At 37.6% G+C, this 22,071-nt stretch overlaps 1 protein-coding gene across 1 annotated transcript; it reads left to right on the forward strand.

Annotated features, from left to right (window-relative positions):
- Nucleotides 1-21,081: 21,081 nt before the first annotated feature.
- LOC110709490 lies at nt 21,082-21,420 on the forward strand. Its single transcript, XM_021887712.1, has one exon. The coding sequence runs from the start codon at nt 21,082-21,084 to the stop codon at nt 21,418-21,420; it is 339 nt and encodes a 112-aa protein (XP_021743404.1).
- The last annotated feature ends 651 nt before the right edge of the window (nt 21,421-22,071 follow it).

Consider the following 22,071-nt stretch of genomic DNA (forward strand, 5'->3'; position numbering starts at 1 on the left):
TGTACTTTTGTAAATCTAAATACGGTTTGCGAACCGTTAAGTATTTTTGTACTTTAGATTAATCTTAGTCGTAGTAGCTAGTTATTTTATTTTGGCCAAGATGTCTCAAGACGGCGTTTCGATGAAGACGAGCCAAGATGAAGGCCCTTGAAGATTTGAAGATTTCAAGGGGTCATGCTAGTTGCCAAATGCATCAATTTATGCCTTATATATATTGTTGTTATATATATATATATATATATATATATGAATGTTAGATGCATGTCTAGGATTTCAAATGTTGCGATGATTAGTTAAGTTCACTTAAATCAACCAACATAGAAACCCAAGGTCCCTTAAAATATTGAGCTAAAATTTGCCATTCCAAGAACAACACTTACCGAACTAATGCGCGTATGTGATGGGCTACGCCAAAGCGAGGTGTCACTACTTCCTTAGGAACGTAAGGTATACTAGGTATACAAGTTATCTTGGTTAAGCTCAACGATATCCGTAAGGAGTCCTTAGTTGTCGTGGCAAAAGAGAAAAATGTCAAGAATGCATTAGATGCGACGTTTTATCAAACCGAGAATAAATTAGAGCTATAAGCAATTGGATTGCTTACCCTAAAATATCTAGTGTTAAGACAAGCCAAAGCATGCTTAATCACTTTTTGATTTTTGGGATCTCGGCATTATTTTATTCTCGCCCAAAAGGGACAATATTATTAATGCGTGGATAAAATGCTCAATAAGATTGAAAATTTGCATGAACGCTTTTAAATTTCAAACTTATTGATTATATGAATGGTTTTTCATTTCAAATTCTTTCAATTGTAGAACAATGTTTGCAAGTAACTCAAACAACAACCAATTCTCTTTACGCTCAATTCTCGACAGGGAGAAGTTGAGCGGGCCAAACTTTCTTGATTGGCAAAGAAATCTGCGCATTGTACTAATGCAAGAACAAAAGGAATACGTCTTTAATGAGGAAATGCCCGACGCTCCTAATGAGGTTACTCAGGCTGCCCTTAACCGATGACAAAGTGCCAATCGGGATGTCAAATGCATCATGTTGGCCACTATGTCTCCGGACCTTAAAATGATTGGATTATTTGAGAACATGGAAAGGCTAGATGCTGGGTATTCAACCGAGATGGCAATTGACATCATTCTCCACTCGCTGCATAAAGGCTATGATCAGTTCAAAATGAACTATAATATGCACAACATGGAGAAAACTCTCACCGAGCTTCATGGTATGTTGAAGCAAGCCGAGAAAACCCTCAAGGATGAGGGAAAACATTATATGCTCATGGTGAGAAAGGGCAAGCCATTTAAGCGCACGGGCAAGAAGAAGAGCTTTAAAGGGAAAAAGAAGAATTTTTCGCCTAAGTCAAACACTGCCAAGCGCAGCAAGGACAAAAAGGTAGCCTCTTCCAAATCCGATTCCGAATGTTTCTACTGCAAGAAAAAGGGACATTAGAAACGGGACTGCCTCAAATTCAAGGAAGATAAGAAGAACGACACTGTTGCTTCTTCATCAGGTATTTTTGTTATAAACTTAAACTTTGCTAGCAAAACATCATGGGTATTAGATACCGGATGTGGCTCACACCTTTGTTCCAATGCTCAGGGACTAAGGATAAATAGGAGGCTAGAGAAGGGAGAGGTCGAGCTTCGGGTCAGCAATGGAGCAAGGATGTCTGCCGTCTCCGTTGGAACTCTCAATTTGTCTTTGCCCTCTGGGCTTATTTTAGAACTTGACAATTGTTATCATGTTCCTAGAGTTACCAAAAACATTATTTCAATTTCGGCGTTGGACGCCAAAGGTTTTGAATTTCGAATTAAGAACAATAGTTGTTCATTTTATTTCGATAATGTTTTGTATGGTAAGGCATATTCAGAAAATGGTCTTTATGTGCTTTCTCTTACAAACAAGTTTATAACATTGATGATACCGCCAAAAGGGCTAAGACCATCGAGTCGAATCAAACGTACTCGTGGCATTGTCGTCTTGGCCATATTAACATCAAATGCATCAAGAAACTTCTACAAGAAGGTGTTCTTGACTCATTCGACTTGGAGTCTTTTAAAAATTGCGAAGGATGTCTATTAGGCAAGATGATAAAACAGCCGTTCTCCAAGTTGGGAGAAAGGGCTAGTGACTTATTAGGTCTAATACACACGGATGTATGTGGACCAATGAGTACACCCGCAAGACAAGGTTACCGATATTTCATCACCTTCACCGACGATTTTAGTAGATATGGCTATGTCTACCTAATGTCGAATAATTTGAATCCTTTGAGAAATTCAAAGAATTTAAGAAAGAAGTTGAGAATCAACTTGGCAAGAAAATTAAAGCACTTCGATCGGATCGAGGTGGCGAATATTTGATACATGAATTCGATGATCACTTGAAAGAAAATGGTATTCTTTCAGAGTTGACACCTCCTGGAACTCCTCAATGGAACGGAGGAATCGAACCTTGTTAGACATGGTTCGATCTATGATGGGTCTTAGTGAACTTCCTATCTCTTTTTGGGGACATGCGCTACAAACCGCAGCACTAACACTGAACCGAGCTCCGTCAAAAGCTGTTGAAAAGACTCCATATGAATTATGGACTAAGAAACCTCCTAGTTTGTCTTTTCTCAAGATTTGGGGATGCGAAGCATATGTCAAACGATTAATTTCGGATAAACTTCACCCCAAATCAGACAAGTGTTTCTTTATGGGATACCCAAAAGAAACCAAAGGGTATTACTTCTACAATAAATCCGAGAACAAAGTGTTTGTTGCTCGTGATGGTGTCTTTTGGGAGAAGGAACACCTTTCCAAAATGACAAGTGGGAGGAAAATCGAACTTGATGAAGTTCGAGAGGACGAGTAACAATGTCAACCTGATAAAACTGACAATCTAAGTGCTTTGGAAGCAACTGAGAAAATTGGTCAGAATCAAACAGACAATGTAAACGCTCAACCCATTACCCTTCGTAGGTCGCAACGACAAAGATCTCAACCAGACAAATACCTTGGTATTGTCTTAACCGATGATCAGGACATCCTAGTTATGGATGGTGATGAGCCAGCAACGTACAAAAAAGCTATGACGAGCCCCGACTCTGCTAAATGGCAAGAGGCCATGAAATTCGAGATGGACACCATGTCTGAAAATCAAGTTTGGGACTTGGTGAATTTGCCCGAGGGTTACACACCCATTGGTTGCAAATGGATCTTCAAACTGAAGAAAAACAAAGATGGAAATGTATCAATATACAAAGCTAGACTGGTGGCGAAAGGTTATAGACAAATCCACGGGATTGACTATGATGAAACTTTTTCACTAGTTGCAATGCTAAAGTCTGTCCGGATTATCCTAGCGATTGCTGCATATTACGATTATGAAATATGGCAGATGGATGTCAAAACCGCCTTCCTAAATGGGATTTTGGAAGAAACTGTGTATATGACACAGCCAGAAGGTTTTGTTGATCCAAGCAACGCTGGAAAGGTATGCAAGCTTAAGAAGTCCATTTATGGACTGAAGCAGGCAAGCAGAAGTTGGAATCTCCGATTTGATGAAGCCATCAGCAAGTTTTGTTTTATCAAGAATCCAGATGAGTCTTGTGTCTACAAGAAGGTCAGTGGGAGTGACATCGCATTCTTAGTCTTGTATGTCGATGACATACTGCTCATTGGAAACAACACAAAATTACTAGAGTCCGTAAAGGGCTTGTTGGGAAAGTGCTTTTCAATGAAGGACTTAGGTTATTGGGCATCAAGATCTATAGGGATAGATCTAAGAGGATGATTGGATTGAGCCAGAGTACTTACATTGATAAAGTACTGGCACGATTCAACATGGAGAATGCCAAAAGAGGGCATCTACCCATGTCCCATGGCGTAACTCTCAGCAAGAAACAGTGTCCACAGACACCTATTGAGCGAGAGAAAATGGATCAGATTCCATATGCTTCGCTAATTGAGTCGATCATGTATGCCATGATATGTACCAGGCCAGATGTATCGTATGCCTTAAATGCTACGAGCCGATACCAATTAAACCCAGGAGAGGCGCATTGGACTGCGACCAAGAATATCCTGAAGTTCCTGAAAAGGAACAAGGATAAATTCCTGGTTTATGGTGGCCACAAAGACCTGGTTGTTGAAGGTTACACCGACGCTAGCTTCTAGACTGACAGAGACGACTTCAAGTCACAGTTAGGGTACATATTTTGCCTAAATGGAGAAGCGTTTAGTTGGAAGAGTGCCAAGCAAAGCACCACTGCAGATTCTATAACTGAAGCTGAACACTTGGCTACTTTAGAAGCTGCCAAGGATGCTGTTTAGATTCGCAAGTTCATCAGTGAACTTGGTGTTGTACCCTCCATCAAGGGTCCGATAGATCTCTACTGTGACAACAATGGAGCTATCGCTCTAGAGAGCCAAGAGAGCACCAGAAGGTCAAACATGTCCAAAGGCGATTTCACATGATAAGGGAATGGAAATCCGAAGGTGAAATCAGAATTTGTAAGATCAAAACGGATGATAATGTGGCCGATCCTTTGACTGAACCTCGATCTGCCTCAAGTGAAACACAACAAGCACGTTCAGGCAATGGGAATCAAGCACGTTGGAGATTGGCTTTGAAATTCCCTGTACATGTGTTTTAATTAAACTGGTCGTTTTAATGTAAGACACTGTATTAAAACCATTCATTTATGAAGTAATTAATTCTTATGCAAAATTACTATTCACTCCATTGCTATTTAATTGTGGTTTAGAATTAAATAATGAGTCCATTCTATTTATGGAAATATTCAAAACAGGGTATCAAGACCATGTCTTGGATAAAGAAACGCCTGTTAAGTGAAAATTGAATGTTTAAATCGAAAGTTATCCCTAATCAAGGTAATTTAACTGATGGACGATTAATAACCACTGGAGATTAGTGTGTAGTATGATTTACAGCACCGTTTCTTGTGCTGCAAGGACATAGTAGTCATAAATCATTTGCACAGGTGCTAGTTTGGAACTGCACCGGATAGACCTATGAGAGTACTTTAAGAGATTCAAAATTTTCATAAGTACATTTCCCATTATAGCATCGGAACTTGTTTCCTAGACCATGAGTATTGTGAAGTTTTCTTGTTTGAGTACTAGTCTCTTTGATGTTGCCTAACGTCTGCCGTAACTGGGGATCATAACGGCCACACTCGGGAGATTAGGTCCTCTTAGTAAGAGAAACTTACAGTACAAGACTAGGAATGTCCCCCTATTAACAATAGGGAACATGTCTTTGTTGTTTACAAATGCATGGTCGTGCTCAGATGGATTTTAGAAATCATTTGCTTATTGACAGTTGAACTCGGAGATCGAGAAACACTTATGAACGTAATAAGGATGACGACGAATCTTACCTTATAGTTCACGAAGAGACATTAAGCGACATAGGAAATGGGCTATACACTGTATGCACACTTGTCCGGAAGGACAAGTGGGAGATTGAAAGGAATGGTGTACTTCCAACAAGTGTATTATTCTGATAGAGGGTTCAGAATTATTACAGAGCTAATTCTTCAGTAAGGTCAAGTGATCGGAATGCCTAGGTGGAGGCCGCTTCCGATCAGTAATATTAAGGTGCAATTAATATTACAGCTTAATCTTAACTGAACCCTTTGGGTCGAACCCAATCGAACAACCGATCCGAGATGACATATCAATCCGAAGGATTCAATGAGTCGTCGGAGTTTTACAAACACATATGTCGGATATCGAGCCTAGGGTGTCGAGACCGAGCGTCGCAAAATCACAAGCAACAAGTACGAGCATAGCCGTAGAATCACATTGGCTAGCCATGTGAAGTGCTAGGCGCATCATGTGTGTGCTAGGCGCGCCATGTGTGATAAGCGCACAAGGCAGCCCATCGCAGCAGCATGCTTGCGTGTGTGCGTGCCTTTCGCATGGCACAGCACCACCGCAACATGCGTGCTTGGGTGCCTAGATGCCATCGCAGCCTTCGCATGGCATAGCATCACTATCGCAGCCCATCGCACAAGCACAACACCATTGCAGTGCTAGGCACTTGCGTGTGTGTGCGTGTGTGTGTGCCTAGGGCTGTCGCACCATCGCAGCACACAGCACAACCTATCGCATGGCTAGGCTTATGCGTGTGTGCGTGTGCATGCATGGCATCGCAGCATCACTAGCACATCACCAAGCGTCGCATGCTTGTGCGCGTGGCTGGCGAGGCAATGCCCAGCATGCGTGGCTCGCTAGCAGCACGCATGTTGGCTATGCGAGTGTGTGCGAGAAGGGGCAGGCAGCAGCACCATGCACCAGCTAGCATGGCTATGCGTGTGCGTGTGCATATGCGTTGGCTGGGCAGCGGAAGCTCGCTAGCAGCGCCCAGCGCCTAGTAAGCAGCAGCAGCGAAGGCATCACCCACCACAGCAGCATGCAGCGAGCATGTGCTGGCTGGGGTTGATGCATGCTGGCTGGCAGTGCTAGCTAGCGTTCTAGCTGGCAGCCAGCCCAGCAGCCTTGCTTGGTGCCGGTTTGTGAGAGGTGGGGACCAATGCATGGGGCAAAGCCTTGGGGAGCAAGGCTATGGTCCCCCCCATTGGTTTTGGTCTTCACCTAACTCTCTCTCTCCCCTTGACACTTGTTGCATTGTGATTGCTTTGATTAATTATTTAGAATTAAATAAATTACTACATTTTCTCATTCTCCCACATTGGTTGGAGAATGAAATCCAAGGGTTCATTTCCCTATAAATACCAAGGCTTTGGCATTTGGGAAGGACACACTTGAGTGGAACTATATAGGCATCTCCATTGTTGAGAATACCTTAAGTTCGTAAAACTCCAAAGTTTATATTTTGTCCGGGTCCCGACTAACCTTCGGGGCTTAGGAGGATCGGGTTGGGTTCGAGGGTACGAACCGTCGGAGGCCTTGCATTTGCGAGGTTAAAGTAAGAGCTCTATTAGCGAGCGAAGCACGCGTCTAGGGTATAATTCTTTATCCCTTCTTCTTTTAATTATGTGTTAATTATGTTTTGCATGCTTTAATTGCTTTAGTTATCGGGGCGGGTCTTGGGGGGTTTTCTTTCCGCGTAGTGAGGGTCACTACGAAACCCTACAGTATCTGGGAGCTTTGGTTGAGATTTTTATTACCACTAAAGCCAAAAACGTGTTTGGAAGTATTTTGTTTTAAACTTGGTCAAGTGCTTATTTAATTAAATTATTTTAAAAGAGGGTTATTCTCACTTTTTTTAATTTTTGGAAACCGGAAAATTTATTCATTATTTTTTTTAAAGGGTTGAAATTTTTTTATTTTTTTTAGAAAATCCGATTTTTTTTTTTTTTTTTTTTTTTTTTTTTTACTTTAGGGTGTTCGAATTTTTGTTATGATTGGCCGACTATTTTGGCCTTTTTCGGGGCTTATTTTCGAAAATTAATTTTAAAAGAGGAGTCAAAAATATTTTTAGTTTGTTCATTTTGCAGGAAAGCAAAGATTGAGGTAAGTATTATGTGTTAAAAGCTTTTAAAAGCATGATTGGTGAGCTTAGGTAGGAAAGAGTTTGGGGCATATAAGTTAGAAATAATTATGTTCTTGTATGCATTAATATTTTGGGTTGTGATGCTTGATCATGTGGATTGATTAATTGAAAGCATGTGATTATATGATTAGAAATAGTGAAATTGTTTGATTGAACATTGAACCTAATTCATGCAAGAACTGTATTATTTTATTTTCTTTGGGAAGGGAATTCTTTTCTAAACCTTTTCCTTTACAGGATGCCGATTCTTCCTAGCAAACATTCCCAAATTGGTACTTTAATAAGAAAAACAATGAACATCCATTTGACTATGTCATGAAAATCCAATTCTATTGTTCCCACATGAGCAATGTCTTAGGAGACAAGCACTATGATCTTCCTGATCGTGTTTCTGCTATGATTATTCACTGTCTTCCAAATGAACCCCCATATCTTGCTGTCAAAGCAAAATTTTCTGATTTCTATTTACCAGAGGACATCCCAAACTACTCTAAATACAAAAATTTCTATGGACAGTGGTACCCTGACTACAGATACTTGATTTCTTACCTCGTTAGAGTTGAGAAAGATCATTGCCAGCACTTACACATTCCATATCCCAATTACTACTATGTTAATCTGGCAGGAAATAATTCCCCTTCCACTAGTCATCAGTCAGGAAGTTCTTCTCCTACTCAGGATAATTAACCAAGGACAAATGGAGGGCAGGAAGACGGAGAGATGATGGATGAGAGTAAGCATACTGTTGATAGTTCCATTATGGAGATTCCAAATCCAAATCCACCTCTAACTCCAATTATAATTGACATTTCATCTGACGTTGAGGAAGATGAAGAGTTTGTCCAAGTAGAGCAAGAACCAGAGTCACCTGAACTAATGAAGGAAGAAGATGACCCTGAATTGATCCTAGAAGCTACAAACAATCTACTGACAACAAGGATAATGTTAGAAAGGACTAGATTTTTGTAGTTTCATTTCCTTTAGGATTATTAGATTCATTTCCGTATTTTAATTATTCCAGTTTCAGTAAAGCAATAAGTGGCATGTCCACAGTGAGTCAGTAAACTTATGTAGCTGCATAAGTTATTTAAACTCATTTTATTTCAATATTCCATTCATTTTCTTACTTAGCAATAAAATTTCATTTATTTCCTTGTCAATTAATTCATTTTATTGACAAATCATTCATTTCGTTCCCAAATCATTCATTTCGTATCACTACTCCAAGAAGCCATTTCTTACTCACAAATATTCCAATAATTCATTTCTAAACTCTGGGAATCCATGGAAATTATTTTTTATTTATTAATGTGATGCTTTATTAAATGTGTGGTTAGTTAGAAATCAATATTTGGTTGACAAAGTTGCAAAATTTGGGATTTTTACTTTTGTAATCCCAATTTGTTAGCTTAAAATTTAATGTGTATGCTTCAAGGGTATTAATTAGTTAGATGGGTGTCTAACTTGAGAGCTTGCCAAGACCATATTTTAATAAAGACACCCTTTGTTTTAATTCAGGCGAAGAAAGATGGCAGAAGGGAGTGGTAACAACAACGACAGAGGAGAGCTAACTGAAGTTGTGAGGCAGTTGGCAGCTGTTGCCCAACAATTAGCAAGGAACTCAACCAATAATGTAGATGCTCAGGAAAAGTTATTTAAGAAGGTGGCGCAGAGTAAGCCACCAACCTATCAAGGAGAGCCTGATCCAACTATACTAGAAAACTGATTGAGGGAGTTTAAGAAATTGTTTGGGGCAGTAGGGTGTCCAGAAACTTCAAAAGTAGGTTGTGCTACCTATCACCTCAGGGGTGAAGCTGACCTTTGGTGGCAGCAAAATGAAGCTACCATTAAGGCACTACCTGAATTCAACTAGACTATGTTTCAGGAGAAGGTTAGGGACAAGTTTTACCCTAGCTTCTTACAGAAACAAAAAGCTGAGGAATATTCTAACCTTGCAATGGGGAATATGTGTAACACCCTAGAAATTCCTTTCCTTTAAAATACCTGTTTTGTCCTTTTAAAATTTGAAAAAGGAAAATCTAAGATATTACCGCCACCTTGAAAACGGCTAAGGCAATTATCAAAGACACACAGCGGAAGACTATCTTTTAAAACCATTCAAAACAAGTCAACTTAAAAAGTCAAACCAAACGAAAGTAAAGTCAAACAAAGTCAAACCTACATCTTGGAACCATTGTAGGCCTTTAAAACCAAACAATACTGAAAACCTTTACGTTAGTCTCATGAGCATAATAATATTCAAAGCAAATAAAACACATCATATTCCTATGGAAACTAAGCATGATTCGCTCTTCACTCATGCCCATCATGAAAATGCTTCATCACTTGAAAAACTTCTCTCTACTTGTCCCCATTACTCGCCATTAGAAATGGGCCGTCGTAGAAGGTAAAGACAAGTCCAAACAAACATACAACACACAATCAGCAATGCTGAGTACATAAGCGTAATAAAAACACACTAACATGCTTTCATCCTATCATCACACAACTTACCTTGTTGCACTTGTAAACAAGCATACAAGACATCCAACAATTAACTAGACAAATACCAATGTCCATTTAATTTGATTACGCATTGAACGATTTCTCCCTAACCTGCCCCAATAACGGGTTCTAACAGGGAGCTAACCGTGCCAGTATAAAAGAAACCACTCGAAAGTGGTGGAATTCCAGCGCGTAATAAAAAAGGAATATACAGCGTCCTGTACTCCCAGTAGTAGTTATGGTCAAATATAAAGTCGCATAACTCCCCCTATATGTTCATACTCAAGGTATATACGTTCCAAGAGTTTTGGTGCTTAATCTCTTTCACTTTACGTTGTTTACATATTATTATACTTGGTGATTACTCTTAAACCATAACACAATCAAACATTAAAATTCATTCAAGCTCTCAAACATACCAATTTAAATTCTTGAATAATTAGTGACCACATAAATTTAAATGTTGAATCCTTTATAAACTACCTCGGTGTTTATAACACCTTAAGTGCACTTAGCTACCAAAAATATAATTTAATCCTCGTGTACATAGACACTTAAATAGCTCCTTCCTCATGCTTATAGCATCAATAAAAATTATATGAACCATAATAAAAATTTCCTTTTCATATTCCAAACCAAATTAAACATTTAGTTTAATTAAACATGCCTTCTAACATGCCAATAATAAAAGTGTGGTTCATAATCAACATGCCGACATATTAATTCCAATCACCAATTCATCATAAATAATTTATACATCCCAAATCATTAACCAACTTCAATCATACAACAAATTCCAACCAATACCTATCATAATACTACTTGGAATTAATTTATCAAAGTCTATCATGCTTCTACATATTCAAATAATTACCAAGTACGCGAACGTACCTTGAATACGATCTCAAAATCGCCACGACTAAATAAAATCACTCACTTGAAAACCTCCTACAAACCAAAATTACAAAGAGGAATTAATACTTATTCCACACAAATTTCCAGCAATATATACACTCTTTAAATCACTTATAAACCCTCTAAAACAAGTCAAAATTTAATTTAAAACCCTTACTTTTATTCCCAATTAATGGGTAATTAAAAATCCTTTCAAGAAACATAATTATAGCTTATATATAAATTCTAGCTTTATTAAATCATCTAAAATTGTTGTAATTATGTTTTAAAATACTTATTTCAATAATTTAAATCATCCATAAACAATTTCCATCAATATACATAAACTTAGAAACCTAGGGTTTATAATTTGGGGCTTTTTAATTCAAAACCAAATTTGAAAATTTATATACAAAATACTTATTATCAAACATCATAAAAATCATCACAAAACCCAAAAACAATAATTAAATTAAGGGTGGATTTAATAAAAAATCAAAAAGAAGAATATTTTTTTTTTTTGTTCAAACACCGCACATCCACGAACACAAGGCCAGGCTACTGCCGCGCCTGTCTGGTGGCCGCTGTTGCTGGCGAGTGCTGGTTGTGGTGGCCGCGGGCCGGTGGGCAGTCGTGGTGATGGCCGGCGTTGGTGGGGTGTGTGTGGGTGGTGATGCCAAAAATAAAATAAAGGGGAAGGGGAAAAATTAAGAGAAAAAGAGAGAAAATAAGAGGAGAGAGAAAGAGAGTTACCTTTGGGTATTCTTCACCTTGGACAAAGTTTCATTTGCCCATGTGATGGGTATTTATACTACCTTTCTAAAACCCTCCTAGACTTAAAAATTCCTTTTTCACCCTTAATGATCTCTTTCCTATTCAAACTAGTACTTTGACTTTCCTTAAAAACTCGTTGACTTTAAAATTTCCTTTTATAAAGTAATATGCCCCAAAGTTTTCAAATCATGAAATAAAATATTTTCAAGATTGTTAAATAATTAAAAATAAACTTTTAATTAAAATAATTCTTTTTAAATTAATGAAACACCATAAACAATTCATTTCGAATTATTTAAGTAATTTAAGAAATACTTATTTAAGTTAAAAATACATATAAAAATACGGGGTATTACAATATGCGTTCAAGTTTATTGGACTGTCTAGGTTCGTTACAGAGTCTATATCTACTGAAAAGTCTAAGGCTAGGAAGTTTGAAAGTGGACTAACTACTGATTTGCAGTTAAAGCTGTGTGGGCAAGTATTTGAAACCTTGGATGAAGTGTATGGGAGAGCTGCACACCTTTATACATTGGAGTTGAAGAAAAAGAAAGAGCTAGCTGAGATAGAAGGGAAAGAAAAGAGAAAAGAGGTGGGACTGAACTCTAGAAACCCGCAAGGTAGCTAGAACAATTTCAAGAAACAAAAGTACCACCATAATAACAACAATTTCAACAACAACAATAATTTCCAAGGTAACAATCGTCACGGAGGACAAAACTTTAATGTGAAGCTAAGAACTCTAAACAGGGAAATAACAAGGATGTAAGGCGCTACTTTTGCAAAAGGTGCAAGAATAACCACCCTGGTAGGGATTGTGATGGAAATTTGGTTACCTGTCCTGCTTACAACAAGTTAGGACATAAGGAGTATGAATGTTTCTCCAAGGATCCCAATCGAAACAAATAGGGCAATAATCAAGGAGGGGCTCAGAGAAACTTTCAAGGAATCAACAACTATTCAGGAAATAAGGGGGCATAGCAGAATGGAGCGAAAGGCAACAACAATAATAATGGGGGTAATCAGGTGAAGAGTGGAGCTGCAGGAAAGTTGAATGTAATGAGTAGGCATAAGGCTGATTCCACGAAAGATGTCATCACTGGTACCTTTTCTATTAACTCTATTCCTGTTAACGTCTTGTTTGATTCTGGTGCAACTTTTTCTTCCATTTCAAAGGCCATTGTTTCAAAACTATCAAACTGTTTGAAAACCGTAGATGAGGTAGATTTGCCTATAGTTATTCCTACGGGTGGGGTATTAAAGTGTAACAAGACCTTTAAAGATGTACCTTTAGAAATCGAAGGAAAAGTGTTTCTATCATATCTCATTGAGTTTGGGTTGAGTGACTTTGAAGTCATTTTGGGAATGGATTGGTTGAGCAAGTACAACGCAAAGATTAGTTGTCGATTTCAGAAAGTAAAAAATATAGCTGATAATGAGTTGGCACTAGTAGAAAAAAAGAAATAGGCAACCCCCCTATGGCAACGGTTCATGAAAACCGTTGCCAACTTAAGTGAGCGCCATTTTAAATATCAGAGTTGACAACGGTTAACCATTGCCAATTTTTTTTTTTTTAAAAAAAAAAAATTGATTAACATTGGCAACGGTTAACCGTTGCCAACTGCGTTTTTTAAATAAAAAAATAAAAAAAATAAAAGGTAAAGGTTTGGCAACGGTTAACCGTTGCTAAATTTTAAAAAAAATTGCGGGTTTTGGTTCCCTACTCTCACTGTTCATCAACGTCTTCATTCATTCAATTGCAAAAAAAAAAAAAAAAAACGTTCTGCCAAATTGCGTTTCCCTCCTCCCTTCTTCATTCAACTCCCCTCTTTGTTCCTCCATTGAAGTGCTGCAGCTTTCTCACCTCTGTTGAAGACAACACTCGCGTCGTACCTATGTCCAAACTCCCTCCATTGAAACAGCTTCAACCTAATTAAGGTAAGTTCGTAGCAATTAGGTTTTACAACTGATGAACTCCTTCGAGTTTTTGGTGGTTTTGATTTACAATTTAGTAATTATTAGTTCCTGTAATCTAGGTTTGTCAATATAGACGCGCATTGCCCCCCTTCCACGTACAACAACATTCTTCTAACTCTCACGGTTGGTCTAAGGCGCCATTTCAGGTACTTGTTCGAAACCCATTATTCATGACATACAATTACAAAGAATATTTGCTTTACAATTTAGTTGCTGGTTGTGTTGTTGATTGTGAAAAAAAATAGGGGGCAGTGGGGAGTAAGGCTGGTGGAGAGATATGCATGTATAAGGGGGCATAAAGGGGGCAGTGGGGAGTAAGTATAAGGGGGCAGTGGGGAGTAAGGCTGGTGGAGAGGGATTCCCTTCTCATAACTGTTGGGTGAAGCCGGGTTTGGGCAATGTTAGAGCCCTGTGGTCTGTGCTCCTGTTGTATTGCAGCTTCTCAAATAAGTTCTGCCCTGTGCTCTGTGCTTCTGTTTCTGCTGCCTGTTCAGGCTGCTTTCTCTGAACTGATGCTGCATTCTGTTATGGTGCTGGCTGTCAGTGTGCCTGCTCAGTGCAGGTCTGTATCTGCAACCTGTTGCTGAGCTTGCTTTGGTTTGTGTAGGTCTGTAGCTGGTTGGCTTGCTGTCAGGTGGTGCTCTGGAAGTGGCTCTGCTCTGAGGTTTTGTGGTGCTGGTTGTGTTGTTCTTTTGAGGCTGGCTGATCCTGTGTGCTGTCAGGTGGGAGCTGTTGTTTCAGCTACTCTGTTTTTTTTTGGTTTCTTGATGTATAGCTTGGGCTTGTTTTAGCCTTGGTGTTTTTGTTTTATTTTTTCTTGTTTGTTTTGGTGTTTGGTTGTGTATAGTTAGTCTCGGGTTTTGGTTTTGTTTTTTTACAAGGTTGGTTTTGATTGGGTGGTTGTTTGCCCGAAGGACTTGTGTAGTTTAGCGGTTACAGGTTTTTGTATTCTTGTAACTGTTTTCGTTTGGTAATAAATTTTTCTTATTTACCCAAAAAAAAAATATAAAAAAAAGATACAAATCTCTTTAAAGTAAACTAATTCAATTTAAAAGTAAAAGCTCAATTGAATGCTAAATATAAAATCTTTGAGTTTGTGCTAATTGGGGTGCTTGGTTTTTTAAAGTTGGTTAAAGAGTTTAAGAAGTATGTTGGGGATGTTTCTAGTGGTGTGCGCAGGGAGGTTTTTTCAAACATTTAAGCATCAAAGGCACTTGTATGTTGGGAGTTCATTGATTGTTAACTACTTACTTACCTATATCTACTTACTTACCATTTTCTCGTTCTCTTTAATCATATGTCCCTATTTGTATTTATTATCCATTTCTCATACATACTTACTAACTTTTAATTTGTTTTTTCTTTTTGCGTTTTTATAGGTTTACGGTTCAAAATGGCCAAAATGAGTTCTAACTTGCCCATTTTTCATGATTTTAGCTCAATGCTTGAATTAACTCCTATATTACACCTAAGATACTTAGTTATGAATATTTATGGCTTGAAACAACATAAAAAAAGCAATTTCACAAGTTTTAGGTTCATTTAAAGTGTTTACGGTTCAAAATGGCCAAAATGAGTTCTAACTAGCCCATTTTTCATGATTTTAGCTCAATGCTTGAATTAACTCCTATATTACACCTAAGATACTTAGTTATGAATATTTATGGCTTGAAACAACATAAAAAAGAAATTTCACAAGTTTTAGGTTCATTTAAAGTGTTTACGGTTTAAAATGGCCAAAATGAGTTCTAACTTGCCCATTTTTCATGATTTCAGCTCAATGCTTGAATTAACTCCTATATTACACCTAAGATACTTAGTTATTAATATTTATGGCTTGAAACAACATTAAAAAAGCAATTTCACAAGTTTTAGGTTCATTTAAAGTGTTTACGGTTCAAAATGGCCTAAATGAGTTCTAACTTGCCCATTTTCATGATTTCAGCTCAATGCTTGAATTAACTCCTATATTACACCTAAGATACTTAGTTATGAATATTTATGGCTTGAAAAAACATTAAAAAAGCAATTTCACAAGTTTTAGGTTCATTTAAAGTGTTTACGGTTCAAAATGGCCTAAATGAGTTCTAACTTGCCCATTTTCATGATTTCAGCTCAATGCTTGAATTAACTCCTATATTACACCTAAGATACTTAGTTATGAATATTTATGGCTTGAAACAACATAAAAAAAGCAATTTCACAAGTTTTAGGTTCATTTAGAGTATTTACGGTTCAAAATGGCCTAAATGAGTTCTAACTTGCCCATTTTTCATGATTTCAGCTCAATGCTTGAATTAACTCCTATATTACACCTAAGATACTTAGTTATGAATATGTAAATGAAGTATCTTCGTAATTGGTGCAGGAAGAGACCCGTTGTGAACTTCTTCACCCGGGCGAATCATATGATGGACCTTTGAATGTTGTTGCCTATGGTAGTGCACAACCGGCCGAACAAGGTACGGTCCATCTTCGACCTCTTCTGTCTGAGCATTATTCTGTCGGGATCCATTCTGTGGTTCCCGGGTTCGAGGAGATCTTAATACCTGTGCCCGTGGAGGAGGATGAGTTCACTACACTCTAGGCAGCAAAAGGTAGTTTTGTGCAATGGCCATCTGTTTGGATACGGTTGATGAACCATGTAATTAAGACTTAGATTTCACGATTTAATCTTTTCTTCCCAAGAGTTGGATGGAAATATTTTCTAACTATTTATATGATTTGTCTTATTAGCCATAGAAGAAAAGCCAAACTCCAAAGAAGAGGGTGGAGGGGCCAAAGAACAGGAGTGAACATGGCTCGGTGAGTGGAAAAGCGTCGATAAAGAGCCCTTCACGATGTTCAGCTACGCAAGCTACTCCATTAGTTGAAGAGATGGTGCTTCAATCTCTATCTCAGGAGTTAGCTTATTTGCACAACCGTGTTTGCGTGTTGCCTAATGACAACCCCATCCAAATCCAACTTCCTAAGGAAATGTTCCACTACGATGATGATGCAACGACATGGCTATTCAAAGAAGATGTGAAGGAATTTCTAAGTGGTGCAATGCTTAACATTTCCCTCATTCTAATATCCATGAGGTAATTCAACTAGTACTCAATTTATATTATTCAGTTTAGTGGTGTTTGTCGTTTGGTTTTCGATTAACATTGTGTTATCATGCATGCAGAGCACTCCAGGAGCAAATATGGGAGCTTGAATCTCCTTGTCAAGTTGGGTGGTTGTGCCCTGAGCAGATGTCCACTGCTAGAATCTTAGGCAACTCCGCTGACGTGTTGTACTATGCTGAACGGGGTATCAGGCAATCACTGAGTGCGGGAGACAAGTTTATATTCGTCCCATACTATGAGGAGTACGTCTGATTATGCTAGTCAAGTTCATTTGTTTTCCCAGTTTATTTGTTGTAATAGGCTAACTATTGATTTGTTTGTCTCGTGTGTAGTTATCATTGGACCCTACTTGTGATTTGTGTTTCCAGTAACACAATCTTCTACTTTGATTTTGCTCGGTTACCTCAAGTAAGAAAGCGCCTCGTGAGGTCCATACTGCAAAAGTAAGCATCTAGTTTGTTTCACTTCTTGTTATTCATTTTCATATCTTAACTCATATGTATTGATTATACTAGTCAAATTTGAACTTATTACTTTGATTTTTTGTAGTACCATGAAGAAGATAAATCCTCGATCTCCTCGAGGTCCTACATGGAAAGCACCCAAGGTAATTCACCCATGATGTTGTGATTTTCTTACTTTACAATGCTTAAGATGTTGATTATTTGCTATGCATTTTGATTCATGTGCTTTGTTCCTCATGCTAGTGCGCACAACAGGAAAACGGAGTTGACTGTGGCCTATACGTGATGAGATTCATGTATGACATAGTGATGAGTCATTGTACAGACACACGTCAGCTTAAAGAGGTATGCCATTTTGGTTGAAATTGTGTCCCAAAACCACTTACTTGCTCTTTTCTTGTAATCTCAAGCATTAGGCACCTATAACTAAGTGATTATGACATGTTTTAACTAGTTATAATATCAATAGACAAGAAATATAGAAAAAAGGCATCCTAGTAGCCAAAATGGCCTTACTTAAGCCATTTTGGTTGAAATTGCGTCCCAAAACCACTTACTTGCTCTTTTCTTGTTATCTCAAGCATTAGTCACATTTAACTAAGTGATAATGACATGTTTTAACTAGTTATGAGTTCAATAGACAAGAATTATAGAAAATAGGCATCCTAGTAGCCAAAATGGCCTTACTTGAGCCATTTTGGTTGAAATTGCGTCCCAAAACCACTTACTTGCTCTTTTCTTGTTATCTCAAGCATTAGGCACCTATAACTAAGTGATAATGACATGTTTTAACTAGTTATGAGTTCAATAGACAAGAATTATAGAAAATAGGCATCCTAGTAGCCAAAATGGCCTTACTTGAGCCATTTTGGTTGAAATTGCGTCCCAAAACCACTTACTTGCTCTTTTCTTGTAATCTCAAGCATTAGGCACCTATAACTAACCCCAATTATTATTAATTCACTTCTACTAACTCACGTTTTGTGTATTCTAAGTTTTGCAAGGGGCAAACGGGACATCCATACACGAGCGAGGAACTCCATGTAATTCGGGAGATGTTGGCGACCTACATCACATTTAATTTGTAAATATCGTCATACATTTTTGTACTATATAATCTCTTCATCAATCCTAGCCTTAGCTTATTAATTATGTACTATACATGAAACACTTTTCTAATTTATATCATCTCTTGCGATTGTTATTATTAATTATTTATGTTTTGTTATTAATAATACTAATTATTGTTACTATTATCATAATTATTATTATTATCATTATTATTATTATTATTACTATTATAATATTAATAATAATTATTATTATTAATAATAATATTATAATATTAATAATATTGCAGCCAAAAAAAAAAAAAAAAACAATACAGGTCAATGGCAACGGTCAACCGTTGCCAATATTTAAAAAAAAAAAAAAAAAAAGGCGCGCCATTGTCTTTGGCAACGGTTAACCGTTGCCAATTACTTTTTAAAACAAAAAAAAGGGCGCCATGGTCAATGGCAACGGTTAACCGTTGCCAATTTCTTAAGTTGGCAACGGTTTTGAACCGTTGCCAATTTTTTTGGGATTTGGCAACCCTCAAATACTCAACGGTTCAAAACCGTTGCCTTTGGGGGGTTTGAACCGTTGCCAATTTGCTGGTTTCGTGTAGTGTGGTGACATATTGGATGCATGGTGACACCAAGTGCCAATGATCATATCTGTGTTAAAATTGGCAAAGTATATTAAGAAGGGGCATCTAGTGTATTTTTGTAGTGTGAGGAATATGGAACATGAAGAGACAACTAAGCCTGAGGATATAGAAGTAGTAAATGAGTTTGTGGATGTGTTTCTAGAAGAGATTCTTGGAATGCCACCCAAAAGGGAAATTGATTTCACAATAGAGCTAGTTCTAGGAATAGTACCAATTTCCAAGGCACCATATCGAATGGCACCTGCAGAGATGAGTGAGTTAAAGGAGCAATTGCAGGATTTATTAGAAATGGGATACATAAGACCAAGTGCATCACCTTCGGGAGCGCCAGTATTATTTGTGAAGAAGAAAGATGGAAGTATGAGGTTATGTATTGACTATAGGGAGTTAAATAAGGTCAACATAAAGAACAAGTACCCATTTATTTAAGGTCTGGTTACCATCAACTTAGGATTGCGGATGAAGATATTCCCAAGACTGCATTTAGAACAAGATACGGACATTATGAGTTCACAGTAATGCCATTTGGATTGACGAATGCTCCAGCAATCTTCATGGACTTGATGAAAAGGGTGGTTCATCCATTTATGGACAAGTTTGTGGTAGTGTTCATAGGTGATATACTGGTGTATTTGAGGAGTAAAGAAGAACATGTAGAACATTTAAGGGCAATTCTACAAACCTTAAGGGAAAACAAGCTTTACGCAAAGTTTTTTGAGTGTGAGTTTTGGTTGGAGAAAGTGGCATATCTAGGTCATTTTGTGTCCAAAGATAGGGTTTATACAGACCATAAGAGTTTGAAATACATTTTCACTCAAAGGGATTTAAACTCACGCCAATGGAGATGGTTAGAATATACGACGGATTATGACTTAGACATACAATATCATGAGGGGAAAGCAAATATAGTCGCAGATGCTCTAAGTTGTAAAACCAGTCATGGACTGAATATTTTGATAGTGACTGATGAGTTATGTAGAGAAATGAGGAAAATGGATCTAAAAGTGGTAGAATGGGGAGTGCCAGCAGGCATACTTGCGAACCTAAGTATTTAACCAACAATATTTGATGAGATAAGGGAAAATCAAGCAGGAGTGGTAAAGTTGGATAGCATTCGTGAGAAAATAAAGCAAGGTAAAGCTACAGATTTCAAAATTCATGAAGATGGGAGTTTAAGGTACAAGGGTCGTTGGTGTGTACCTCAAAAATGTGAAGAGGTTAAGAGAAAGTTGATGGAAGAAGGCCACAATACACCGTATTCAGTACACCTAGCAGGGTACAAGATATATAAAGAATTGAAAAAGATGTATTGGTGGCCCAGAATAAAGTTGTAGAATTTGTGGCAAAGTGTCTAACTTGTCAGAAAGTGAAGATAGAACACAAAAGACCGCAAGGAACTGTGCAATCATTGGAAATTCCTGGATGGAAATGGGATTGTATTTCAATGGACTTTGTGACTTGCCTCCCAAAATTAAAGAATGGAAATGATACCATTTGGGTAGTGGTGGACAGACTTACAAAATTTGCAGTGTTTATACCAATGAAGGAGACTTGGAAGATGGAGCAACTTGCAAATGCTTACATAAAAAATGTGGTGGGATTACATGAGGTTCCAAAAGATACTGTGTTTGACAGATATTCTAGGTTTCTTTCAAGGTTCTGGAAGAGTGTGCAGGAAAACATTGGTACAACACTTAAGATGAGTACAACATTTCACCCTGCCACAGATAGGAAAACTGAGAGAACCATTCAAACCTTGGAAGACATGTTGAGGGCTTGTGTTATAGATTTCCAAGGGGGATAGGAAGATAGCTTGGACTTAATTGAATTTTTCTATAATAATAGCTACCATGCAAGCGTTGGCATGGCTCCATTTGAGGCATTATATGGAAGGAAGTGTCGCAGTCCGATCTGTTGGAACGACATAAGTGAAACAATGATTTTAGGGCCTCAAATGATCGAGGATACAGTTAAGCAGGTAAAGGAGATTCAAGCTAAGATTCAAGCGGCGCAAGATCGCCAAAAGAGCTACGCAGAATTGAAGCGTAGAGAGGAGAAATTTGAGGTCGGTGACAAGGCATTGTGAAAGGTGTCACCAATGAAAGGTGTAATGAGATTTGGAAAGAAAGGAAAGCTTAGCCCAAAGTATATTGGTCCATATGAAGTATTGCAAAGGATAGGAAAAGTAGCTAATAGGTTGGCCTTACCTATGGAGCTAAGTAAAGTGCATGATGTATTTCATGTATCTCAGTTAAGAAGGCATATCCCTGATAAGTCACATGCGCTACAAGCTGAAACCATTGAGTTAGATCAAAGCTTAACTTATAAGGAAAGACCTGTCAAGATCTTTGACAGTAAAGTGCGTAGTACACGCAATAAGGAAGTTAAGATTGTTAAAGTGCTATGGTCTAACCAAGAGCATGAAGAAGCAACTTGAGAAGCTGAGGATGAGATGAAAAAGAAATATCCCGAGTTGTTTAAGGTATGGTGAGTTACGATGACGTAACTCGTTTTCTTTAAGGGGGTAGAATGTAGTAGAATTTCGCGCTTTTTCCTATATTTTAATATATTTTTGTGCTTTTTGCACATTCTTGGCGGTTATTTCGAGTAATTTTGATTTCAAGAGACATTAAAGGCAAAAGTATGACAAAAGAGTACAACAATATTATACAAAGTGAGGAAAATTTTTTTGAATTTTGTTACCCAAGTTTTGGGTCGAAACTTCTTTTAAGGGGGGTAGACTGTAATACCCCATATTTTAATACGTATTTTAACTTAAATAAGTATTTCTTAAAGTATTTAAATAATTCGAAATGAATTATTTATGGTGTTTCATTAATTTAAAAAGAATTATTTTAATTAAAAGTTTATTTTTAATTATTTAACAATCCTGAAAATATTTTATTTCATGATTTGGAAACTTTGGGGAATATTATTTTATAAAAGGAAATTTTAAAGTCAATGAATTTTTAAAGAAAGTCAAAATACTAGTTTGAATAGAAAAGGGATCATTAAGGGTAAAAAAGGAATTTAAGTCTAGGAGGGTGTTAGAAAGGGAGTATAAATACCCATCACATGGGCAAATTAA

This window comes from Chenopodium quinoa, unplaced genomic scaffold (assembly GCF_001683475.1).
Source record: "Chenopodium quinoa cultivar QQ74 unplaced genomic scaffold, ASM168347v1, whole genome shotgun sequence".
Lineage (NCBI taxonomy): Eukaryota > Viridiplantae > Streptophyta > Magnoliopsida > Caryophyllales > Amaranthaceae > Chenopodium > Chenopodium quinoa.

Excerpts from the sequence above, each read along its gene's own strand:
- LOC110709490 (XM_021887712.1), top strand. The coding sequence starts at position 21,082 with ATGAAAGGTGTAATGAGATTTGGAAAGAAAGGAAAGCTTAGCCCAAAG.